The sequence below is a fragment of the Labeo rohita genome, chromosome 10 (assembly GCF_022985175.1).
Source record: "Labeo rohita strain BAU-BD-2019 chromosome 10, IGBB_LRoh.1.0, whole genome shotgun sequence".
Lineage (NCBI taxonomy): Eukaryota > Metazoa > Chordata > Actinopteri > Cypriniformes > Cyprinidae > Labeo > Labeo rohita.
The window spans coordinates 25,805,288-25,826,438 of record NC_066878.1 but is presented as its reverse complement, the minus strand read 5'-3'; the positions used below and the strand labels follow the sequence as shown (position 1 = coordinate 25,826,438).

Sequence of the window (21,151 nt, the reverse complement as noted above, 5' to 3'; positions counted from 1 at the left end):
ATTATTATCAATGTTGAAAATTGTTTGTGCTGCCCAATATTTTTGTGGAAACTGTGATGCATTTTATTTTTCAGGTTTTACAAATGAATAGAACGTTTAAAAGAACAGCATTTATTTGAATCAGTAACATTATAAATGTATTTGCTGTTACTTTTCATCAATGTAATGCATCCTTGATGAATAAAAGTAAAAATTTAGTTTCTTCAATACACTATAGTTTGATGTGCATGGCTTGAGGATTGATTATTAGGATATTTACAGTAGTTACACAGTAGACTAAAGAATCAGTGCAATCACTCAAAGCTTTTGTTCAAATGCAACACAAGCATTGAGTCCAAAAAAGGAATCTTTTGGCACAGTAATCGTCCTCCATTCACTTACAAAGCTCATCTTCACATATTGACTAATGCAAAACAGCAGTGCACTATTTTGTATTGATTGCTCAGATGAAGGTTCTTTATGGAACCATTTAGACAAAAAAAGGTTCTTCTACGGCATAATGAAGCATCTTTATTTTTAAGAGTGTGATGGAAACTTTGTTGTCTAAAACTTGTTGTTCTAGGGTGTTGTAGTTGGGTGCTTGTGGCTGCTAAGGTAAGTGGTTTGTAGTGCTTGCTATGGGATTGTTAGAATGTTATGTGTGGCAAAAGCAATCGACTCTCCTCAACAGTTGCAAATTAGTTTTTGCAGGCTTTCTCCGGCAACTCTGCTCTCAGACTAGCGTCATATGTTCCTGTCGTCAGAGGGGGTCAGACGGAAGCCTGCGCTTTGAGACAATGACCGGTGTGAATGCATCAGTCAGATGTTTCCAGTCAGCGTTCAGAGCAGACGACACAAGCCAGTCCCAGCGGCTCAAACTCAGATCTGTGGATGTGTTTTAGTCCATGAGCTGATCTGAACCAACTGAGTAGACGGGCCAAAACTGACCAGGATATTGGTAAGAGGATCATTTACATTTTTATTAAATTGACAATTTCACTGTGATGTTTGTGTCGTTCAATCCGTTGATGTTAATTAACTTTCCTTTGGATTGGGATAATGAAAATTTCTTCCTATTTAAAGCTTTAGAATTTGCATTATGAAAAGGCTGAGAGAGGAAAATGTGCTGGTATTTATGGAAAGTGTTCAACATTTGACTCAGAATCTGACGTTTTCTCAGATTATCCACTCAGGCAGCAGAGAGCGAGCTGATTAATATTAATTTTTATATTTAAATGGCATCTCATGTCATGCTTTTTAAGTGACTTCCGACACTTCATCTGAATGCAGATACATGCATTTCAAACATGTTCACAATATAGCTTAATCCAGTGTCACTCCTCTTCTGTGTGTAATGTCACAAAAAAAAAATCGCAGAGCTTGGCTACTTGTTGGTGCTATAAGAGAGAAAAACAGAGAAAATTGGTGTGCATGGTCTTGTTCCGAAGTGCGTATCTCAAAAAACGTAGCTGCCATTGGCTGACGAAGTTTAAGGACTTGTTAGGAAAGGTTAACAAAGGCAGATCGGATTAAATCTCGTTGGGCCTGTTCAACGGCCCCAAAGGTCTGAGAGACATTTGAAAGAAATCGGCCACTGGGGGGGTGATAGAGCATATTTCAGTGGCACAAACGATTGCACATACGCACAGTACTCATATCATATGATAGAACTACTCATTTTAAACAACTTTGCCTCTAGAACCACTGCTATCAATCAAATTGTTTGTTAAATGATTGAGAAGATGTAAAAGACCTACTCAATCTCAGTTAATGCAGTACAATTCTTTGGACCCTCTAGGTCAGTAATTTTCAAAAGAAATGTTGAAATTTACCCTTTGGGAAACTTTAATGTGGTTGTTTAGAAAAGGGGCCTGTCTGAATTTACCCAAAATCCTATAAAGCCTAAAGGAAAACTCAAAACTTGACGAAATGGAAGAGCACATGCGACAGGTGATTCTAAACAAGCATGCATAGTTTTAAGGGGATTAGACCGCAGCTGGTGCTATAACAGTCATATCTGTTAAAAAATGTAATATTTCTATGGTAAATTAACTGGATTTACCAAAAATGCTTTTTACATGACATAATTTTGATCTAGAATCGAAGTACTACATGTCTGCCATCTAGCGGTAGGGAATACAAATGAGATATTACACCATATTAGGAACTACAGTGTATTTTAAGTATGATGCCTAGTCGCAATTTTTCAACTTTGGCGCTTAGAGGGTTAAAGCATTTGAATCCCGGTAATCGCTGCTTGCAGCTATATTTAATAATTGTATTTCTGAGTATTCCTGATGGTGTTTTTAGTTACATTGTTCCACCATTAAATGGCCACAAGAGATTGTTTTAATGAGCAAGTTAGCTGTAAAGACTTTTATACTGAAAGAGACTGAAACAGGGTTGTAAACAAGGAAGTTATTTTTAATTACAACAACACCTTGTATGACGCAGCCAACAAATGCTTTGAGCAGTGCTGTCAACAAAATCATCCATAATAGATGAAAGAATAGTATGACATGCAAACTAATGTTTTATTGTGAATATTAGATTGAGCTTAAGAATAAATGCTGTATCAGATGCATGTAATTTACATGGAAGATGTAAGCAAAATCTTAATAGGTCAATATTGCCCTTCTAATTAAATTATATATTGCTGTGTTTTGGTAGTAGTAAATTTGGAGAGACTACAAATATTCCAAATGACAATATTCTACCATATGAGGATTAATATGAGAATTAACTGCACAATTACTAGAAATGTGTACCTTAAATATTATACAATTTGCATACATATAAAATTTGTGTAAAAAGATATATATATTTATATATATATATATTTATATATATATTTTATTTTTTTTTTTTTTTTTTTTTTTTATATATATATATTTTTTTTTTTTCCATTTTTCCAGCTCAGACTTTGAACCACTTTTGTAGAATGGCCCATATAAAGGATGCACCAATGCTAAATTTTCCACAGATGCTAGAGTTTTCAGTGTGTATTTGTGTGATACACAGCAAAAATAGTGTGAATGTCATGTGAATTTTGTTGTGACGCTAGATATTGGCCAGCATTGTTACAGGTGATTCCTTTTAAACACACAGTGGTGTAAAGTAGTTGTTGTTGGGTGGTATTATTCTTTAGAAATGCAACAAATGATCCTGTTAAAAAGCTGGTTTTGTTTTAGCATTTCCTCGTGTGCTTTCAGATCCTGTCGATCTAAATATGTGCCTCTGGCGTTGCTGTTGTTAGCGTGTGAACTCGGCTGTAGGCTGAAATGAAGCCGTATGTGGGGTGAATGAGCAGCAGGTAGCGCTCGGCTCTGATCGGATCAGTGTCTGTGAGCTTTTATCCGGCAGGCGTTTCTCTCTGAGGAGTCTCTTCACACATGGATGCTTATTTTAAAAGCTGGAAGCTCCTGACATGCAGTGGCTGCTGTCCAGTTCCCTTATTCTGACCCGGGGAGATTTTATCAGGACTCTCTCATGAGCCGTATATGTGCTAAAAGACTCTAAACTCTTCCTACTGAGACTGTCTGGACGTTTAGTAGAAGTTGTACATGCAAAAGTAAAGTTTCTCCACATCAAGAAAGATTTGCTTCCTGGAGGAAAAATCTGTTTTTACAATTCAGGGTTATCGTTATCTCAAACTAGAACTATATAAATGTTAATTGAAGTAAAATCAAGTATAAAAAACAAGCATACTTTATTTTAGCTCCTTGCCAAAGCAACATTTAAAAGCCTGTTTCACCAAGGAATAAAAAATAAAAAAGGTAGCTGTGACTTTTTATCTCACTTTATTTATTATTTATTTATTTAATTATTATTATTATTATAATATATATATATATATATATTTTTTTTTTTTTTTTGCAATTCTGATCATTTTTTTCTCAAAATTGTAAGATAGAAACTCAGAGTTCTAAATGTTTACTTCCAATTCTGTTTATATTTCATAATTCTCCATTTTCATCTCACAATTATGAGTATATATTTCATAATTCTCCATTTAAAAAGCAATTCTGAGTTTACATCTCACAATTATGAGTATATATTTCATAATTCTCCATTTAAAAAGCAATTCTGAGTTTAAATCTCAGAATTGCAATTTGTATTTCATATCTCACAATTTAAACTTCTTTCCTCAGTTTGTCACATGTAATTATTTTTTAATTACAATTGTAATTTTTTTTGTTTTATTTTCTCAAACACATATCACATAATATAAAATAATGTAATTGACTTCTTATCTCACAGTTCTGCAAACAAAATTGCAAACTGCAAGAAAAAAAAAACAATTGTGAGATATAAAGTCAAAATGACCTGTTATTTTTATTAGGTTTTTTATTTCTTTTAGAAGCATGCTTCCAAAGAAGTACTGAAGTGACTAAAAAAAACACTAATAAATAAAGAATAAAAAAATAATGCTATTAAAAGCAACATTCTAAAACTTTAACTTAAAATTAAAGGACTTTAAAACAAAAAATCTAAAAATAAAACCTAATTCAAAATATTAACAAAAACTATAATAGTATATATCAAAGATACTAAAATAGCACTCTTCCAAATCATGTTGCTTTGCATGTGATATAGTGGAGAATCTTCTCTGTTTCTTCTTAAAGGAGAAGTCCACTTCCAGAACAACAATTTACAAATAATTTACTCACCCCCTTGTCATCCAAGATGTTCATGTCTTTCTGTCTTCAGTCGTAAAGAAATTATGGTTTTTGAGGAAAACATTTTAGGATTTTTCTCCATATAATGGACTTCACTGGTGCCCCGATTTTGAACTTCGAAAATGTAGTTTAAATGCAGCTTCAAAGGCTCTAAACGATCCCAGCCGAGGAAGAAGGGTCTTATCTAGTGAAACGTTCCATTTTTTGGAAAATAAAAATGTGTATACTTTTTAAGCACAAAGGCACGTGTAGCACAGGCTCTGCACTGTTAGACATTTCAAAGGGTTTTTACAGTAACTTACTGGTAAGTTACTGTAATTAGAATTTACAGTAGCAAACCGTATTTAATTTACAGTTGCAAACTGTAGCTGTTTTACAGCCAAATACTATTAAAAGATCAAATTCAACAGTATACTACTGTAATTCATTAATTTTAATATAGATTTCAGTAGATTTTATAAATTTATATATAATTCATTTAAATTTATTTTATTTTTACTCTACACAGGTACAACTGACATTCAATTAAACAGACACAATAATCACAAAATATCAAATACTTTATTTAAAACAATGCATGTATAACACTTAAAAATACAGTCTTAAACTACTCAATGAAGTTGAAAAAACTGCATCATCACCATTTCCCCTGCCTTAGGACGTTTTGCAGTGCATTATGTTGTATCCTCACAAAGAATCTATAGGCAACAGAAACATAATGGAGAAAAAGACATGCAGCCAAAGAATACACAGCCATCTGCAAAACCCAGGTGCTGCTCCAAAACGTGGCCACCACCTTTGCTCACCATCCACTTTGTTAGTGACAGAAATGTCTTCTCTGAAAAACAAGTAGAAGAAATGGCACACTTTTAAAAGGAAAACCCCACAAAAAATACACAAACTTCTCAAAACCATAGTTGTTCTCTTACCATGAACTATCAGTCTCAGTGAGGTTGTCATGCTCATGTCTTTCTTGATGCTTCATTGCAGTTGCCTTTAAAACACAAGCACAACAAAATGCAGTAAATCTTAAATTCCATTAATATTATAACAAACTAATTCTAAAACTAGAAAGGCAGCTAACAGTTAGCCATATAACTTGTCCAACCTAGCTAACATACTTTTTTTTTTTTTTTCAATAGGCTACTGGCCAACATTATACTAACACCTGAACAAAATTTCACATTAGTTAACCTAATGTTAATATAAGATAAGCGTTGCTTGTTGAAAATTATTTTAATTCAGTAACTTAGTTTAATAAGCCGACAAAAAACGTTTGTAAACTGTAAAACAGTTTACTATAGTAAAGTTTGTAACCGCCATGTTGACGGGTAAATATTACTAGGTTAAACTGGTGTGCAAAAATCTGACAAACACTCAGACAAACATATATATATTTTTACCTTACTTGCTGGTCTTAATCTCTCGTAAATTGCATCGACACACAGCGCGGATGTTCTCCGGAACTCTTCCGCTCTCGCGGGTTCATCCCCGGGCAAACGCCGCGACGCTGCCCGCTGCTTCAGCGTCTTCCTCGAACACGAGTGGCGCGGCGCAGCTCGACTCGACAAAAAAAGACAATATAGAACTCATTAAATATACAATCTACAGTGAGTGCTTACAGTACAGTAATGCCCCGGTAAATTTCTGACTTACAGATGTACTTCAAGCGCTCGCGCTGTGTCTGACATGAAGGACAAACGGATTTTTCAGTCATTACAAGCGATGCAACACATCCAGTGTAGTCCGTCCCAAGCTGTTGCGGCGTTGTAGACACGGTGTAGGGCAAATGGTGTCAATCCAAATATAATAAATGAGGAAAATAAAACGACCTCAATAGAATGCCACCAATGAGAACCTTACAGCAAATACAGTAGTATACAGCAATTTTAAAAAATACAGTAAGTCTCTGTATTTGGGGTCTGATGTCACAGAAAATTCCCATAATGCAATGGTTATTAGTTATTTACTGCAAAGGGAATTTGCAGTATTATACTGGGTGATATACAGTTAATAACTGTAGAAATTACAGAAATGTCTTACAGTGTGTGATGCGTGTTCACGTACTATTGAATCACGTCGAAAGGTCACGCAGAACTACAGACCCAGTGTTTACAAAGCGAACACGCAAAGACTAAGAAAGTGCAAGTAAGTCAAACTCTGTTTACAAACAAAAAGGTACAACGATGTCAGACGATTCTGAAGTTGTAGGAGAAAATAAGATGGAGTTTTTCACCATACTCCGTACACAGACGATGAATTTAGACACGATTCGTAGTAGTGATGGGAAGTTCGGATCGTTTTACAGACTCAGACCTTTGAGTCTCGTTCAGCAAAATGAACAAATCTTTTTTCGAGTCATTTCATTCATTTTAGCAAAATGTAATTAAAATGTTAGGTGTTACTTCCCTAACACATCTACTGCTTACACAAACGCTGATCACACTACAAACAAGACACAACTATAATGCTATAAGAAACAGAAAAGATTCATTCATTGTTTACCTGGGTCTTTAGTCTATAATTAGCTCACCTCACCTCTTATCTGAAAAGTTTTCGGGTTTGAGTCGTTCATTCATTATGTGACAGCCCCATAAGATGAACGAACCACTCGAAAAACCCGAAGACTCGAAACAGGTGAACTAATTCCAGTACAGAACCTAATAGGATGTTGCGCATGCACGACTGAACGAATCACTCCCCCGAGACGACTCGTTCTTCCCGACTCACATTGAAGATTCGTTCAAAATGAACTAATCATTCAAGAATGAACCATCACTAATTCGTAGCATCGTGAACGCACATCCCAGAGCCTGTGCTACACGAGTTTTTATGCTTAAAAAGTATACAAATTTTTATTTTTCAAAAAAAATGACCGATCGTTTCACTAGATAAGACCCTTCTTCCTCGGCTGGGATCATTTAGAGCCTTTGAAGCTGCATTTAAACTACATTTTGGAAGTTCAAAATTGGGGCACCAATGAAGTCCATTACATGAAGAAAAATCCTGAAATGTTTTCCTCAAGAACCATAATTTCTTTACAACTGAAGACAGAAAGACATAAACGTCTTGGATGAGAAGGGGGTGAGTAAATTATTTGTAAATTATTGTTCTGGAAGTGGACTTCTCCTTTAACATCCCAACATTTGTCTCACTTCATAATGTCTTGCATAATACAGCATGCACATAAGAGGTTTACAGTCAGATTTACATGTGTTTTCTCTATATCACTCCTGCGTTAAACATGCATGGCATTGTCATTACAGTCTCCTCGGTCCAGATGAACAAATTGTGGGCAATTGAAAGTGACAATAGTGCATAGGAAATCAATCGAGCGTGTGCATCAGTGTTCAGCGGCCGTGGGGTCAGTGTGTGTCAGTCAGTGCGCTCATGATGACTGTAAGTGAAGCTCCGCCTCTCTGCTGGATTAGAACACAGCCGGAGCCGTTCGCATCCAACAGCATTCACACGCATGTGGACAGATCGCTGCAAACGCCGCAGGCTCTAAGAGACACACGCAGGACTGCAGGTAAACACTGCATTATGGGGATTTTTAAATTGTTTAAATTGTTAAAAGTGCCCAAAATAGCACTTTATAGGCTTAAATTACAAAAATAGCCAAATAATCATTTTAGTGACTAGGAATAAGTATTTTTATTTGTTAAAAATAATTGTTTTGGTTTAAAATTCAACTTTATAAAGGAAATGAAAGACAGAAATAACATTAATTTAAATTTTAAGTTCTGGAGATGTTTGTTTGTTTGTTTGTTAAAACATTAATTTGGCCCCAGAATACCACTTTATGTTGGACATAACGTATAGAAATAGGCATATAATGGTTTCCGTCATCATTTGGGATGATTGTAATTGGATCTGTCATCACTGTGAGCGTGTTGTGTTGTTTTCTGTCTGTGTTTGTGTTTGTTTTGGTGACGTCTGTCTGCTGTCATTCCAGTCTGCATGAGGCCTTTGGCTTTGCTATTTTAAAGCCGTGAGATGGAAAAAATTTGATTTTAATTTCCCATATTTGAACATAGTTTGACCTTTCGAGCATCTTCAGTTCATTTGGACACTTGCTTGGACATAAACATTGTTATTGGGATACATTCAGAGAAACAGCTTTTGTCTAAATCTGTTTATTTTATTATTAAAATCACTTTTGTTTAAAAAATCACTTTAAAGCATCATTGAAGTTTGAAAGTCTGAATCTGCACTGAAGGTTTTCTCAACTTGCTCAGTGTGTTTTTTTTTTTTGTTTTTTTTTTTAACTTGTTTGGATATACAATGATGTGTTTTCAGTTATTCTATCATTTTGATGAAGTAAATGAGATATTTTTCGTTGTTTTTACATTCACATTGAACAGCATTTAACTTGCATGACCCTGTTTGACGGTCTTAATCATATTAACATTAAATAAATAAATAAATAAATTAAGAGAGAAATCCTCTTATGGCACCTACATGGAGCATTTAATCACTCTCCCTTGGGTTTAATTACTTCCTTTAATCGTAAGGTTCGTTGTCTGCATCCAATTTAAATTATTACTATTATAAAGCTCTTCTGTGTAACAAAGTATGTCATTTTATGGAGAGTGAAACTTCATGTTCACTATGATCCATTTTCATACCTTTTTCTGATTTGAGGAGGTGTTTTCGACACCTTTAGACATGATTCAGTAATCAGCTGCAGGACGCTTTATCAGCCGAGTGATGGGATTGATTTTTTATAGTGAAATTCATAAATGTATTTATAAATATATTTATATCTGCAAATAATGCAGGACTCAGCGAGTCTAAGATTATTGTCATCCTTTACTGGCTGTTTGTTTGTTTGTTTTTGCTTCTGAAAGATTTGTTTTGTAGGAATAGGGTTTTTAATTAATACATAAATAAATAAATAAATTATCAAATAAAACTTTCTTAAAACTAAGCAAAACATGGTCCTTCCATGCTATTTCTAGCAACTCATTTAGATATTGATTCAAAATATTTTTCATAATTTCCTGTTCATGTCAAAAGTGAACTTACTTATTTATTTATTTTAATTCACTTTTTACTTTGCATAGCAATTGAACTGTTTATAACATGTTCATTTTCCCCCTGTGCACTGTAAAAATTAATTACAAAAATTATGTTTTACAGCAAAATACTACTTCAGTCTTTCAACGTTGAAATTTCACAATTAATTCAATGTGTCACTTGAGTTTCTTTGTAATTATTTGTGAAATGTGCTAGCAATCTCTGAGTGAAAATTGTTTCAATGGTATGGTTATCACTAATGGCAGAAAACTAAATAAGTAATTCCATTTGGCAAAAATATGTATTTTCATAAAATGTACATTTTCATAAAATTAATTTTCTACCAATATATGTTTTGGCCTTTTTTGTATATTTTTGAAATATATTTAAAAATCATTAATATATTTTAAATGCATTAAAAAAAATTTGGCCTCCACAGTTTTTTGAAAAATATATTTAAGAAAAAGAAAATCCTCCATATTTTTGCATATTTTTGAAAAATATATTTAAGAAATATATTTTTTAAGCATATAAAAACATTTTGGCCTCCATATTTTTGCTAAATACATTTTAAAATATCAATTTATTTTATATAAAAATATTAATAATTTTTTAAATCATTTAAAATATATAAACATTTTTGTTGTTGTTGAGAATGTGTAACATATTTAGCCTAAATTCAGGCTTCTGTAAGGTTTCAGAATGGATTTTCTTTCCACTGAAACACATTTTAAAGTTTCACAGTTTGCAACATATATTTACTCTATACATAATATAGATTTTGGCCCCCCCAAAAAAAAATTATATATATATATATATATATATATATATATATATATATATATTACCTTATGGCATACAAATTATAATTAATAATAATAAGTAAAATAAATTAGTTGTAGAAAAGGGAGATAAAAATGAATGTAATGTAATCTAGTATCATACAATGCAAATAAGGTCAGAGACGGGATACAATATTTTCATTTAAGCCTGGGATATTTTTAGATATTTTTAGATATTTTTCAGAAAGTCCAGAAACTGACCCCCATGTGTGATGTCTTCAGACTCTGAACATTGTTTCATAACATTTAATATTAGACAGGAGCTGAGACTACAGATCAAATGAAGAGGGTGTTGCTGAAGCTCATCCTGACAGACATAATTCTCGTTCTCAGGTATAAAGCATGTTCATGTGCTGTTATCTTAAAAAGAAGTCTGTTTTTCAGTCTATCTGCAGCATGTGTTATTGCTCTGCCCGTATTTCTGGTGCTGGAGGCGGTTTGTGGTCCAGGAAGAGCGAGAGCTCAAACAGAGCATGTTCTTATTTCCCTTAAGCCTCTCGCATCACATGCGCCGCACAACAAGATAAGAGCGCAAACAAACACCGGTGTAACCACACTAAAGCGAGCTGGAAATGTGTTGAGAGGAGGTTCTCCTCGAGATCGTGTTAGAACCAAACACTTTGGCTTAATTGAAGAGGTCAATGAGGTCAGATGGAGCTTTAATGAACGTCTTCTCTGTCGTTGTCGCAGGTATGGAGCAGCCGATGGACATGGACCGTGGCTTCTTCAGGAAAGTGGACGTTCCAGATCATGCTCACTACATAGTGGCGTTTTTCGTGGCTGTCATCGGGGCAGTGGGAGTGATCGGAAACATGCTGGTCATGTACGCCTTCTTCAGGTAGGACCTCACGTCTAGGCATTTATACTTATGAAGCTGCGGCTCTTTTTGACAATAAAGTGTCATCAGTTTTTGAAGGAAAGTTCTTTATTTTTCAAACTTAATGGAGTTTCAAATGATATTTCATTTCAGTCTTTTCTGCTGCGTTTCAGGTTGCATGTACACTACCAGTCAAATGTTTTTGAATAGTAAGATTTTAATGTTTTTAAAGACGTCTCTTCTGCTCAGCAAGCCTGCATTTATTTGATTCAAAGTACAGCAAAAACACACAAATTTTAAAATATTTCTACTATTTAAAATAATTTGAATGTATTTTAAAATGTAATTTATTTCTGTGATCAAAGCTGAATTTTCAGCATCATTACTTTCTATTCATCAAAGAAATCTTATACTCAGTGTTTTCACATGATCAACATAATAATAATAAATGTTTTTTGAGCAGCAGATCAGAATATTAGAATGATTTCTGAAGGATCATTTTCAAATAACAGGAATAAATTACATTTTAAAATATATTAAAATAGCATTTTAAATAGTAAAAATATTTCAAAGTTTTACTGTTTTTGCTGTACTTTGGATCAAATAAATGCAGGCTTGGTGAGCCAAAGAGATGACTTAAAACAACATTAGAAAATATACAGTAAAAAATTGTGAAATATTAATACAATTTAAAATAGTCATTTTCTATGTGAATATCTTTTAAAATGTAATTTATTTCTGTGATCAAAGCTGAATTTTCAGCATCATTACTCCAGTCTTCAGTGTCACATGATCCATGTGAAATCATTCTAATATGTTGATTTGCTGCTCAACAAACATTTCTGATTATTATCAGTGTTGAAAACAGTTGTGCTGCCCAATATTTTTTGTGGAAACCGTCATACATTTTATTTTTCAGGATTCACAGATGAATAAAAAGTTCAGAAGAACAGCATTTATTTTAAATAGAAATCTTTTGTGACATTATAAAAAACTTTTGATCAATTTTATGCTTCCTTGATAAATAAATTATCAAATTCTGAAAAAAAATTAATGTTGGTGTATCACAAAAATACAAATCATTTTGTGTTTCAGTAAATTCTGTACTTTTTAAATTTCTATATAATTAAAAAGTCCTGAAAAATAAAATGTATGACCATTTCCTCAAAAATATTGTGCAGCACAAGTGTTTTAACACTGATAATAATAGAACTGTTTGTTGAGTAGAAAATCAGCATATTAGAATGATTTCTGAAGGATCATGTGACACTGATCACATGCGTTTCCCATACAACGACGTAACTCGCTGATGAACCTCCATAGAATGATGCATTGTTGTGGAAACGAACTAGCTAGTCACGACTGTTTCCCGAACACGGTCGCATCTCCGTCATTTGAACCACATCAGTTCAACAATGTATGACCGTCGTTAATGACGTCACCGAGTACTAATTTATGTTATTTAACTGATTAAAGATCTCTAAAATGCAGCGATATTAAACATGGCACCTGTTGACTAATTTGCTATTTTTTGTTCCATGTCATTTCGCTTTATTTGATGTTTGATTCATCGCGGGTTCCCTCTTACGTCATACTCTGGGGTTCCCGTAGGCATTTATGTGCATGTGCACTATTCAAAAACGCAGCTTACAGAAGAAGCTTAAAAAATACATTGATTAAAATGCATTTATATTTAGATCGAGTGAAAGATATAGATTGTACTGCATGTTAGCTTCCTTATTGTGCCCAAGAGCATAATTTATTGAGCCCATATGTCTTACTAACAAGGATCTATGCTTCTAACCACAAGTCGAGAGCTGTAGTTCCAACCACGTAAGTTTGTGACGCTGTTTGTGATTGTTCATTTGAACTATGGTTTCAGGAAACACTGAATCGTTGAATAATGTTGGTAACGACGGAAATTGCGACCATAGTTGGCTAACGATGCTTTTGGGAAACGCACCCCTGGGGTAGTGATGGGAAGTTCGGATCATTTTACTGACTCAGACCTTTGAGTCTCGTTCAGCAAAATGAACGAATCTTTTTTTCGAGTCATTTCGTTCGTTTTAGCAAAATATAATTAAAATGTTACGTGTTACTTCCCGAACACATCTACTGCTTACACAAACGCTGATCACACTACAAACAAGACAAAACTATAATGCTATAAGAAACAGAAAAGATTCATTCATTGTTTACCTGGGTCTTTAGTCTATAATTAGCTCACCTCACCTCTTATCTGAAAAGTTTTCGGGTTTGAGTCGTTTGTTCATCACGTGACAGCCCCATAAGCTTAGCCAATGCAGTCTGAGCTGGAAAGAGAATTGATTAGTTCATCTCTCAAGTCTTCAGGTTTGAGTCGTTCGTTCATCACGCGTGAGCCCCATAAGGTGAACGAACAACTCCAAAACCCGAAGACTCGAAACAGATGGACTAATTCCAGTACAGAACCTAATGGGATGTTGCGCATGCGCGATTGAACAAATCATTCCCTGAGATGACTCGTTGGCCCCAAGTCACATTAAAGATTAGTTAAAAATGAACAAATCATTCAAGAACAACCCATCACTTATCTGGGATGCATTTCCCAAAAGCATCGTTAGCCAACTATAGTCGCAAGTTCCGTGTTTTCCGAAACCATAGTTTAAACGAACATTCACAAACAGTGTCACAAACTTACGTGGTTGGAACTACAGCTCTCAACCTGTGGTTAGAAGCATAGTTTCTTGTTAATAAGACATATGGGCTCAATAAATTATGCGCTTGGGCACAATAGGGAAGCTAACATGCAGTACAATCTATATCTTTCACTCGATCTAAATATAAATGCATTTTAATCAATGTATTTTTTAAGCTTCTTCTGTAAGCTGCGTTTTTGAATAGTGCACATGCACATAAATGCCTACGGGAACCCCAGAGTATGACGTAAGAGGGAACCCGCGAATGAATCAAACATCAAATAAAGCGAAATGACATGGAACAAAAAATAGCAAATTAGTCAACAGGTGCCATGTTTAATATCGCTGCATTTTAGAGATCTTTAATCAGTTAAATAACATAAATTAGTACTCGGTGACGTCATTAACGACGGTCATACATTGTTGAACTGATGTGGTTCAAATGACGGAGATGCGACCGTGTTCAGGAAACAGTCGTGACTAGCTAGTTCGTTTCCACAACAATGCATCATACTATGGAGGTTCATCAGCGAGTTACGTCGTTGTATGGGAAACGCACCCCTGAATAATGATTCACAAACCCACTATGAGGTTTCAGTCTGAATCAAATTATAGCGTTTATTTGAAATAGAAATCTTTCGTGACATTAGAAATCTTTCCCTAACTCTTTTGACATTCATCCTTGATTTAATAAAATATTATTTTTAAAAAAAGAAAACAGTTTTATTTTTAAATTGTATTTCGATTTTCTAATATTTTTAAAAATGTAACAAATGAATGCAGCAAATCAGCATGTTAGAATGATTTCTAAAGGATTATGTGACACTAAAGACTGAAGTAATGATGCTGAAAATTCAACTTTAATTGCAGAAATAAATTGCCTTTTAACACATTCACATAGAAAACAGTTATTTTAAATTGTAATATTTTTAACAAATGAATGCAGCCTTGGTGAGCAGAAGAGACTTCTTTTAAAAACATTAAAACATCCTAATTATTACAAACTTCTTCCTAGTCTAAATATATAGTGGGTAACAGCTCAATTTGATTGTTTATATTGAGATCTCAAACTTTTGAGCAAATCTAAGCACAGTTTGAGCCACTGTTGAGCTGTTTTGTGACACAAGACCTGATTTCAAGACTATCGCTGAGGTTTGAAATGTGCCAACTAATGTTGTGAAATGTTTGTTAATCTTAATAACTCTTCAGTCCTGCATCACTGTTGTGTGACTCACTGTTGATTTTGTCATTTGTTTTAATTACTCATACTGCTGTATACTTGAAGTCTAGCAGTCTTGACATGGTTTTATACTGACGGGTTTATTTTAGTCTTTGCTGAGAGGGACGGTTTGCCGTCAGTTATAGAAGATGACAGCAGACACACTGTAGCTTCATAGTTAAAATACGCAAGTGAACATGTTCAGGATACTTTAACTAGATTTATTGCAGGTACAGTTGCCAGAATTACTGTATATGTAATTCCTGTAAATAACTGTATAAACAAAATGAGATTAATCAAGATAATTAATCAAATTAATATTGGTTTTTGCTCAGTTTCACATTATTGTGCATCTCTGAACAACACACAGTGGTGTTTTGTTACTGAATGAATCCTAAATACTAAATGAATCAAGTAAGTTAATGATTCAGTGACTCATTCATAAATGTACTACCGAATGAATCAGCATCTGATTGAATTGGTCAAGTGAATTATTCAATGACTCACTCATTAAGACGGTGACTTGCCGGCAGTTTTAAATCTTTTAATTTTTTTTTAAATAATTTCATATTTCCATATCAATTTATAAATCTGTCTTTGGATTGGTTTAAATCTTAATATTAGTCATATTAACAGGTTAATAAGTTTCTTCAGAAGTTCAACGAGTTTGTACATTTCAGAGAAATGCTTGAGTGATCCTTCACAATGGAACTAAACCTTTTAGATTTTTAAATCTTGATATTTAGTCAACTGAAACTAGTCTAAAACAATTCAGAAGAGTAAGATATGACTAAGCAGCATTTTAGTCAAAAGACTATGATTAAAATGAAACCAAGACTTCAAATGAACACTGGCCAGAGGGCTTAGTGTTTTTAGTATTCGGTGACTACAGTCATGAAGTCTGTCTCGGATGGTCTGTGATGCTCTTATGTGATGCATTCGGTCTAAATCCTCTAGGGCCGCTGACACTCTTTTTGCATTTGTTCAACTCTCACTTTCAAAGATCACCGGTCTCTTTAGTCCCGTGACAGTTTCTTATACACCAATTCTCTGAAGACAAAACGCACTCTTATGAGCGCAAAAGGGCCTGTGATACTGAGAGACAAACAGACCTGCACTCACATGTTGAGTAATGCACATGAATATAAAAGATCATGTACTCACCCTCATGTTGTTCCAACCTGGTATGTCTTTGTTTCTGTGTAAAATTAAAAATTAAAGAAGAAATTTTGAAGAATGTTTACAGAATGTTGACTTAATATTGGGTAATTACTTAATTACATTTAATTAATTTGTGTTTCCTGTTAGCTAAATTTCACATACATAAACAAAAATGTTCTGGCTCTAAACCTGTCTTTTCTTTATTCAAAGTTGATCTAGATGATTATGGAAACTATCCAAAGCTCGGTGTATCCTAAAGCAGTCAAAACCGTATCTCTGTATTAATTTATCGAGCTCTCTTATGCTGTAAATGTAGTATTATTTTCTTGTTAACCTGACAACACATCCCTTACGAAAATTAACCATGCTTTTACAAGCCCCCACTCCCCAAAAAACCCCACTAGCTACACTAACCATTGTTTAACTATCATATTTGTAGTAAAAGTGTGGCTATACAAATGATAATCAGAACATCAAATAACATGGTTACTACACCCTTACCATAATAAACACCATGGTTCATTTTCTTAAGGGATTTGTATCTGTGTATACTCTTATTTTTTCTTCCTTTTTTTTTTTTTTTAAACTTCTCTACTGCCTCAATAGTTTGTTTTGCACTGTTTAATTAAAAGTAAAGAAAGAAAGATTTGCGATAACGCTGCATAGTTCTCATCTGAATCAAATGTTTTGCGATCGGATTCACAAACCGGCTCAGAATTTCCTGCGCACCGAAGTTCCGATGTGAATCAAATGATTTGCGATTCAAGCGACGAAGTTCCGTTGTGTATCAAATGATTCGCGATTCAAGTGACAAAGTTCTGATGTGAATCAAATGATTTGCAATCCATGCACCAAAGTTCCGATGTGAATCAAATGATTTGCAATCTACGCACCGAAGTTCCATTGTGAATCAAATGATTCGCGATTCAAGCAACGAAGTTCCGATGTCAAACAAATGATTCGCAATCCGCACACCGAAGTTCCAATATGAATCAAATGATTCGCAATTCAAGCGACGAAGTTCCGATGTCAATCAAATAATTTGTGATCCGTGCACCAAAGTTGGAAAGGGGTCTGGCTGCAGACATGCACCTGCACTCTCAGACACTTGCACTCTCAGACAACTACACTTCCAGAAGTGATGTCACTTGCAGTCGATTTTATTTTTACTTGATTTTAATTGTTTTGTTTTTTTTTTATTGAATCTCTCAACATTTTACAACAGCAGCCAGGTGGTGAAGACAAGAAAAAAATAAACTAAATTACAATGTCACTCGCAATCACCACCTGCACTCTCAGCTACCTGCAACGTCACTTGCAATCCACACAAATGATGCGTTAAGCTTTTTCCTCCCGTAGAAAACCATTAACACTTGATATGGCTTAATGTATTAAGATTAGACATTAAGTGCCATTAAACGATCAAATTTGTAATATAGTTTATTAATTTAACGTACTTCAAGGCAAGCATATGGCCATGAATGCGTAAACTTTCACTTTTATACTTGCCCAGCAAACGCTTAATGTGGCAAAACGGACTAAGATGATAAAGACTAAATTCAATATAAACCTTACTGTTGTCAAACAACATACCAGCAGATATGAACGCGCCATAAGAAAGGCATTATGTGATATTAAAAGGACCAACTCTGTATAGGCAAGCAGACGAGCCCAGAACGCAATGCGTTAAATAGACGTTTTCCTCCCATAGAAAGTCAACATAAACAAAAGACAATGATATAAAACAGCTGTAGAGATTATTCTTTATGGGAAAATGCTAATATACGCGGTGTTGCGTTTATTCTGGGCTCACCTGCTTGTGTGTAGTTGTTTTAATAATGAATAGGAGCATATTGAGTTTAGTCTTTATCATCTTAATCTGTTATGCCACATTATGCCACATTAATACATTGAGCCATATTAAGTGTTAATGGTTTTCTATGGGAGGAAAACACTTAACCAGAGACTTCATATTCTCCCTCATATTCATATTCGTTCATATTCTGCTGTTCTGTGGCCACGGATTTGCAGGTCTTGTTTTTATCTCCTACAGATGACTTGCAGGACCCTGTATATTATGCTAAATTAGTTTTAATCGTTTAACCAACACAGCTTATTGTCTCCACTGGCAACACGCACGATTTGTGTGGATTGCAAGTGACATCGCAGGTAGCTGAGAGTGCAGGTGGCGATTGCGAGTGGCATTGTAATTTAGTTTATTTTTTCTTGTCTTCACCACCTGGCTACTGTTGTAAAATGTTAAAAGATTCAATTAAAAAAAAAAAAAAATAAAATCAAGTAAAAATAAAATCGACTGCAATGTTGAGAGATTCGAATAAAAAATAATAAATATATAAAATAAAGTAAAAAATAAAATAGACTGCAAATTACATCACTTGCGGAAGTGCAGGTGTCTGAGAGTGCATGTGCATGTCTGCAGCCAGACCCTATTGCAAAGTTCCGACGTCAATCAACTGATTCGCGATCCGAAGTTCCGGTGTGAATCAAATGATTCGCGGGCTGAAGTTCCGATGTGAATCAAATGATTTGTGATTCAAGCGACAAAGTTCCGATGTCAATCAAATGATTTTCTGTTCATATAAAGTAAGTTCAGATACCCGTCTGCGATCGCCGGGGCTTGGTGTCAAATACATTTTATGTTTATAAACATTAACTATAGATACATGCCAGCAATCACAGGCAGCTTCTGTCAAATAAATTTTCTATTCATATAAAGTAATTGCAGATACCTACTTGTCAGCAATTCCTGTCAAATAGGGGTGAGCAGGGCACAGCCTAACACGGGGTTAGTTGTAAGACGCGTGGTTTAAATATTTCCACACACGCTAGCATAACCAAATTTATGGCGTTCACTAGTTGCCACAGCAACACTATACAGAGAAAAAGGTGCGCCAAAATGATATTGATGAATATTTATTTTACCATAGTAAAAGTAAATTTCTGGCTGAATTAAGTTTCTCATCTCAGTTTTTAGTATTCATTCAAAATGAGACAAATCTGCTATTATTTTAATCTCCAATCTTTTATTTATCAGTTTAGATACACTGTAAAAAACAATTTGTTGAGTCAACTTAAAATAATTTGTAACCCGGCTGCCTTAAAACTTTAAGTTCACTCAACTCAAAAAAAGTTTATTCAACTTGAAATGTTACATTTTACAGTGACAACTTTGATATTTGAGTTGAATCGACGTAAAATTTTAAGGCAGCTGGGTTACTTACCCATCTGTTAAGTTTAGCAAACACAAATATCCAAGTTGTTACTTAGTACAACTTAACATTTCAAGTTGACTAAACTTAAAATTTTAAGGCAGCAGGGTAACAAATTATTTTAAGCTGACTCAACAAATTGTTTTTTTATTTTTTACAGTGTAGTTTATTAATGCTTGACAAACCATCAGAAGACACTAACCAGTTTTATATTCCAGTCGCGCTGAGACACTGCGTTACAATCTGCCCCACTATTATTAAACTATGCTTGTCTACGACATTAGCAATGCAGTTTTCATTATTTACTTTTATGGATTTTAAAAAGAAACCACAAGAAACTGGTGAATAAAGACTGACAATCGATGTTTAATGTTGAGAAATTATTATTTCAAGAAATGTAAAGCATTTTGGCCCGTTTACGTCTCTGTGTTGTCACTTTTCACTTCCTTTCTTTTGAGGTAAATAACAAAAAACATACACACTGTAATTATAAAACAAAGCAACATATTTGTACTAGACGAGTGTGAAAATAACAAAAAAAAATTATACTCTGAACCCCACATGGATTTACACAAACTGAGAGATTCATAAAGAGGTTGTGCCCTGCGCTCCCCTATACAGAATCTTTAGGTACTTAACAGTGAGGGCAGGCAGTTTGTGTCAAATAAATGGATTAAGTGATTTAGAGGGACATTTTTTTAAACCTTTGAAATACTATTACTTTACTAGATGTATGTCTTCTTTTATGTCAAATTCAAAAATGTGTATGTATACGTACAATTTTTTTTTTTTTTTACCAATTAAAAGAAATCATTATTAACAAAATTTATTTGCACTACAGAGGTGGCACAGAAAAACACAAAAGTGGCATGTAGGTATATTTACAGAAATGAATGAAGCTCAGTGGTGACGCGGATGCTTTATATATTCGTAATGACGTGCATATATGTTTATATTCATAATTCATAACAATGTTAGATTAATGTATTTATTACATTTTGAAAAACAGAAATATTGACTGATGGATTGAAATAAGTTAAATAACTGAAATAATACTTTAAAAATAAAACAAATTAAAACTACCAGCAGGTGGAGGCAAGTCACTGAGTACATCACTGAATCATTCAATTGATTCGTTTGAACAGCTGATTCATTCAGGACCTAAGTAAGTGACTGTCTTTATGAACATTCAGACACTATTGTTATAGTCAGACAATGTAAGTCGTAAACAATCATATTTCTATTAATTTAGCATTATCTAATATTAATGAAAGCTTTAAAATATTGATGCATTGTGGTAATGCATTAATTAATGATAACAATTGAGATCTTACTGTAAAGTGTTACTGATTTTTAAAGTTAACAAACAGTAATTAACATTAACCAATATTAATATATGCTTTTAAAAAACAATATAGTGACCATTGTAATTTTATGTTAGATACTGCAATAACTATGTTAACAAATTAGACCTTATTGTAATATTTTAAAATAAAGTAAATATTTGTATTTCTATCTAGCATTCAC

At 33.9% G+C, this 21,151-nt stretch overlaps 1 protein-coding gene across 1 annotated transcript in view; it reads left to right on the top strand.

Annotated features, from left to right (window-relative positions):
* Positions 1 to 811: 811 nt before the first annotated feature.
* The window catches only part of opn4xa (opsin 4xa), a 44,618-nt gene continuing 24,278 nt past the window's right edge, over positions 812 to 21,151 (top strand). The window contains exons 1-2 of the mRNA XM_051120493.1: positions 812 to 937; positions 11,210 to 11,357. Coding sequence (XP_050976450.1) covers positions 11,212 to 11,357 — 146 coding nt within the window. The 5' untranslated portion in view covers positions 812 to 937; positions 11,210 to 11,211. The remainder of the gene's footprint in view (positions 938 to 11,209; positions 11,358 to 21,151) is intronic.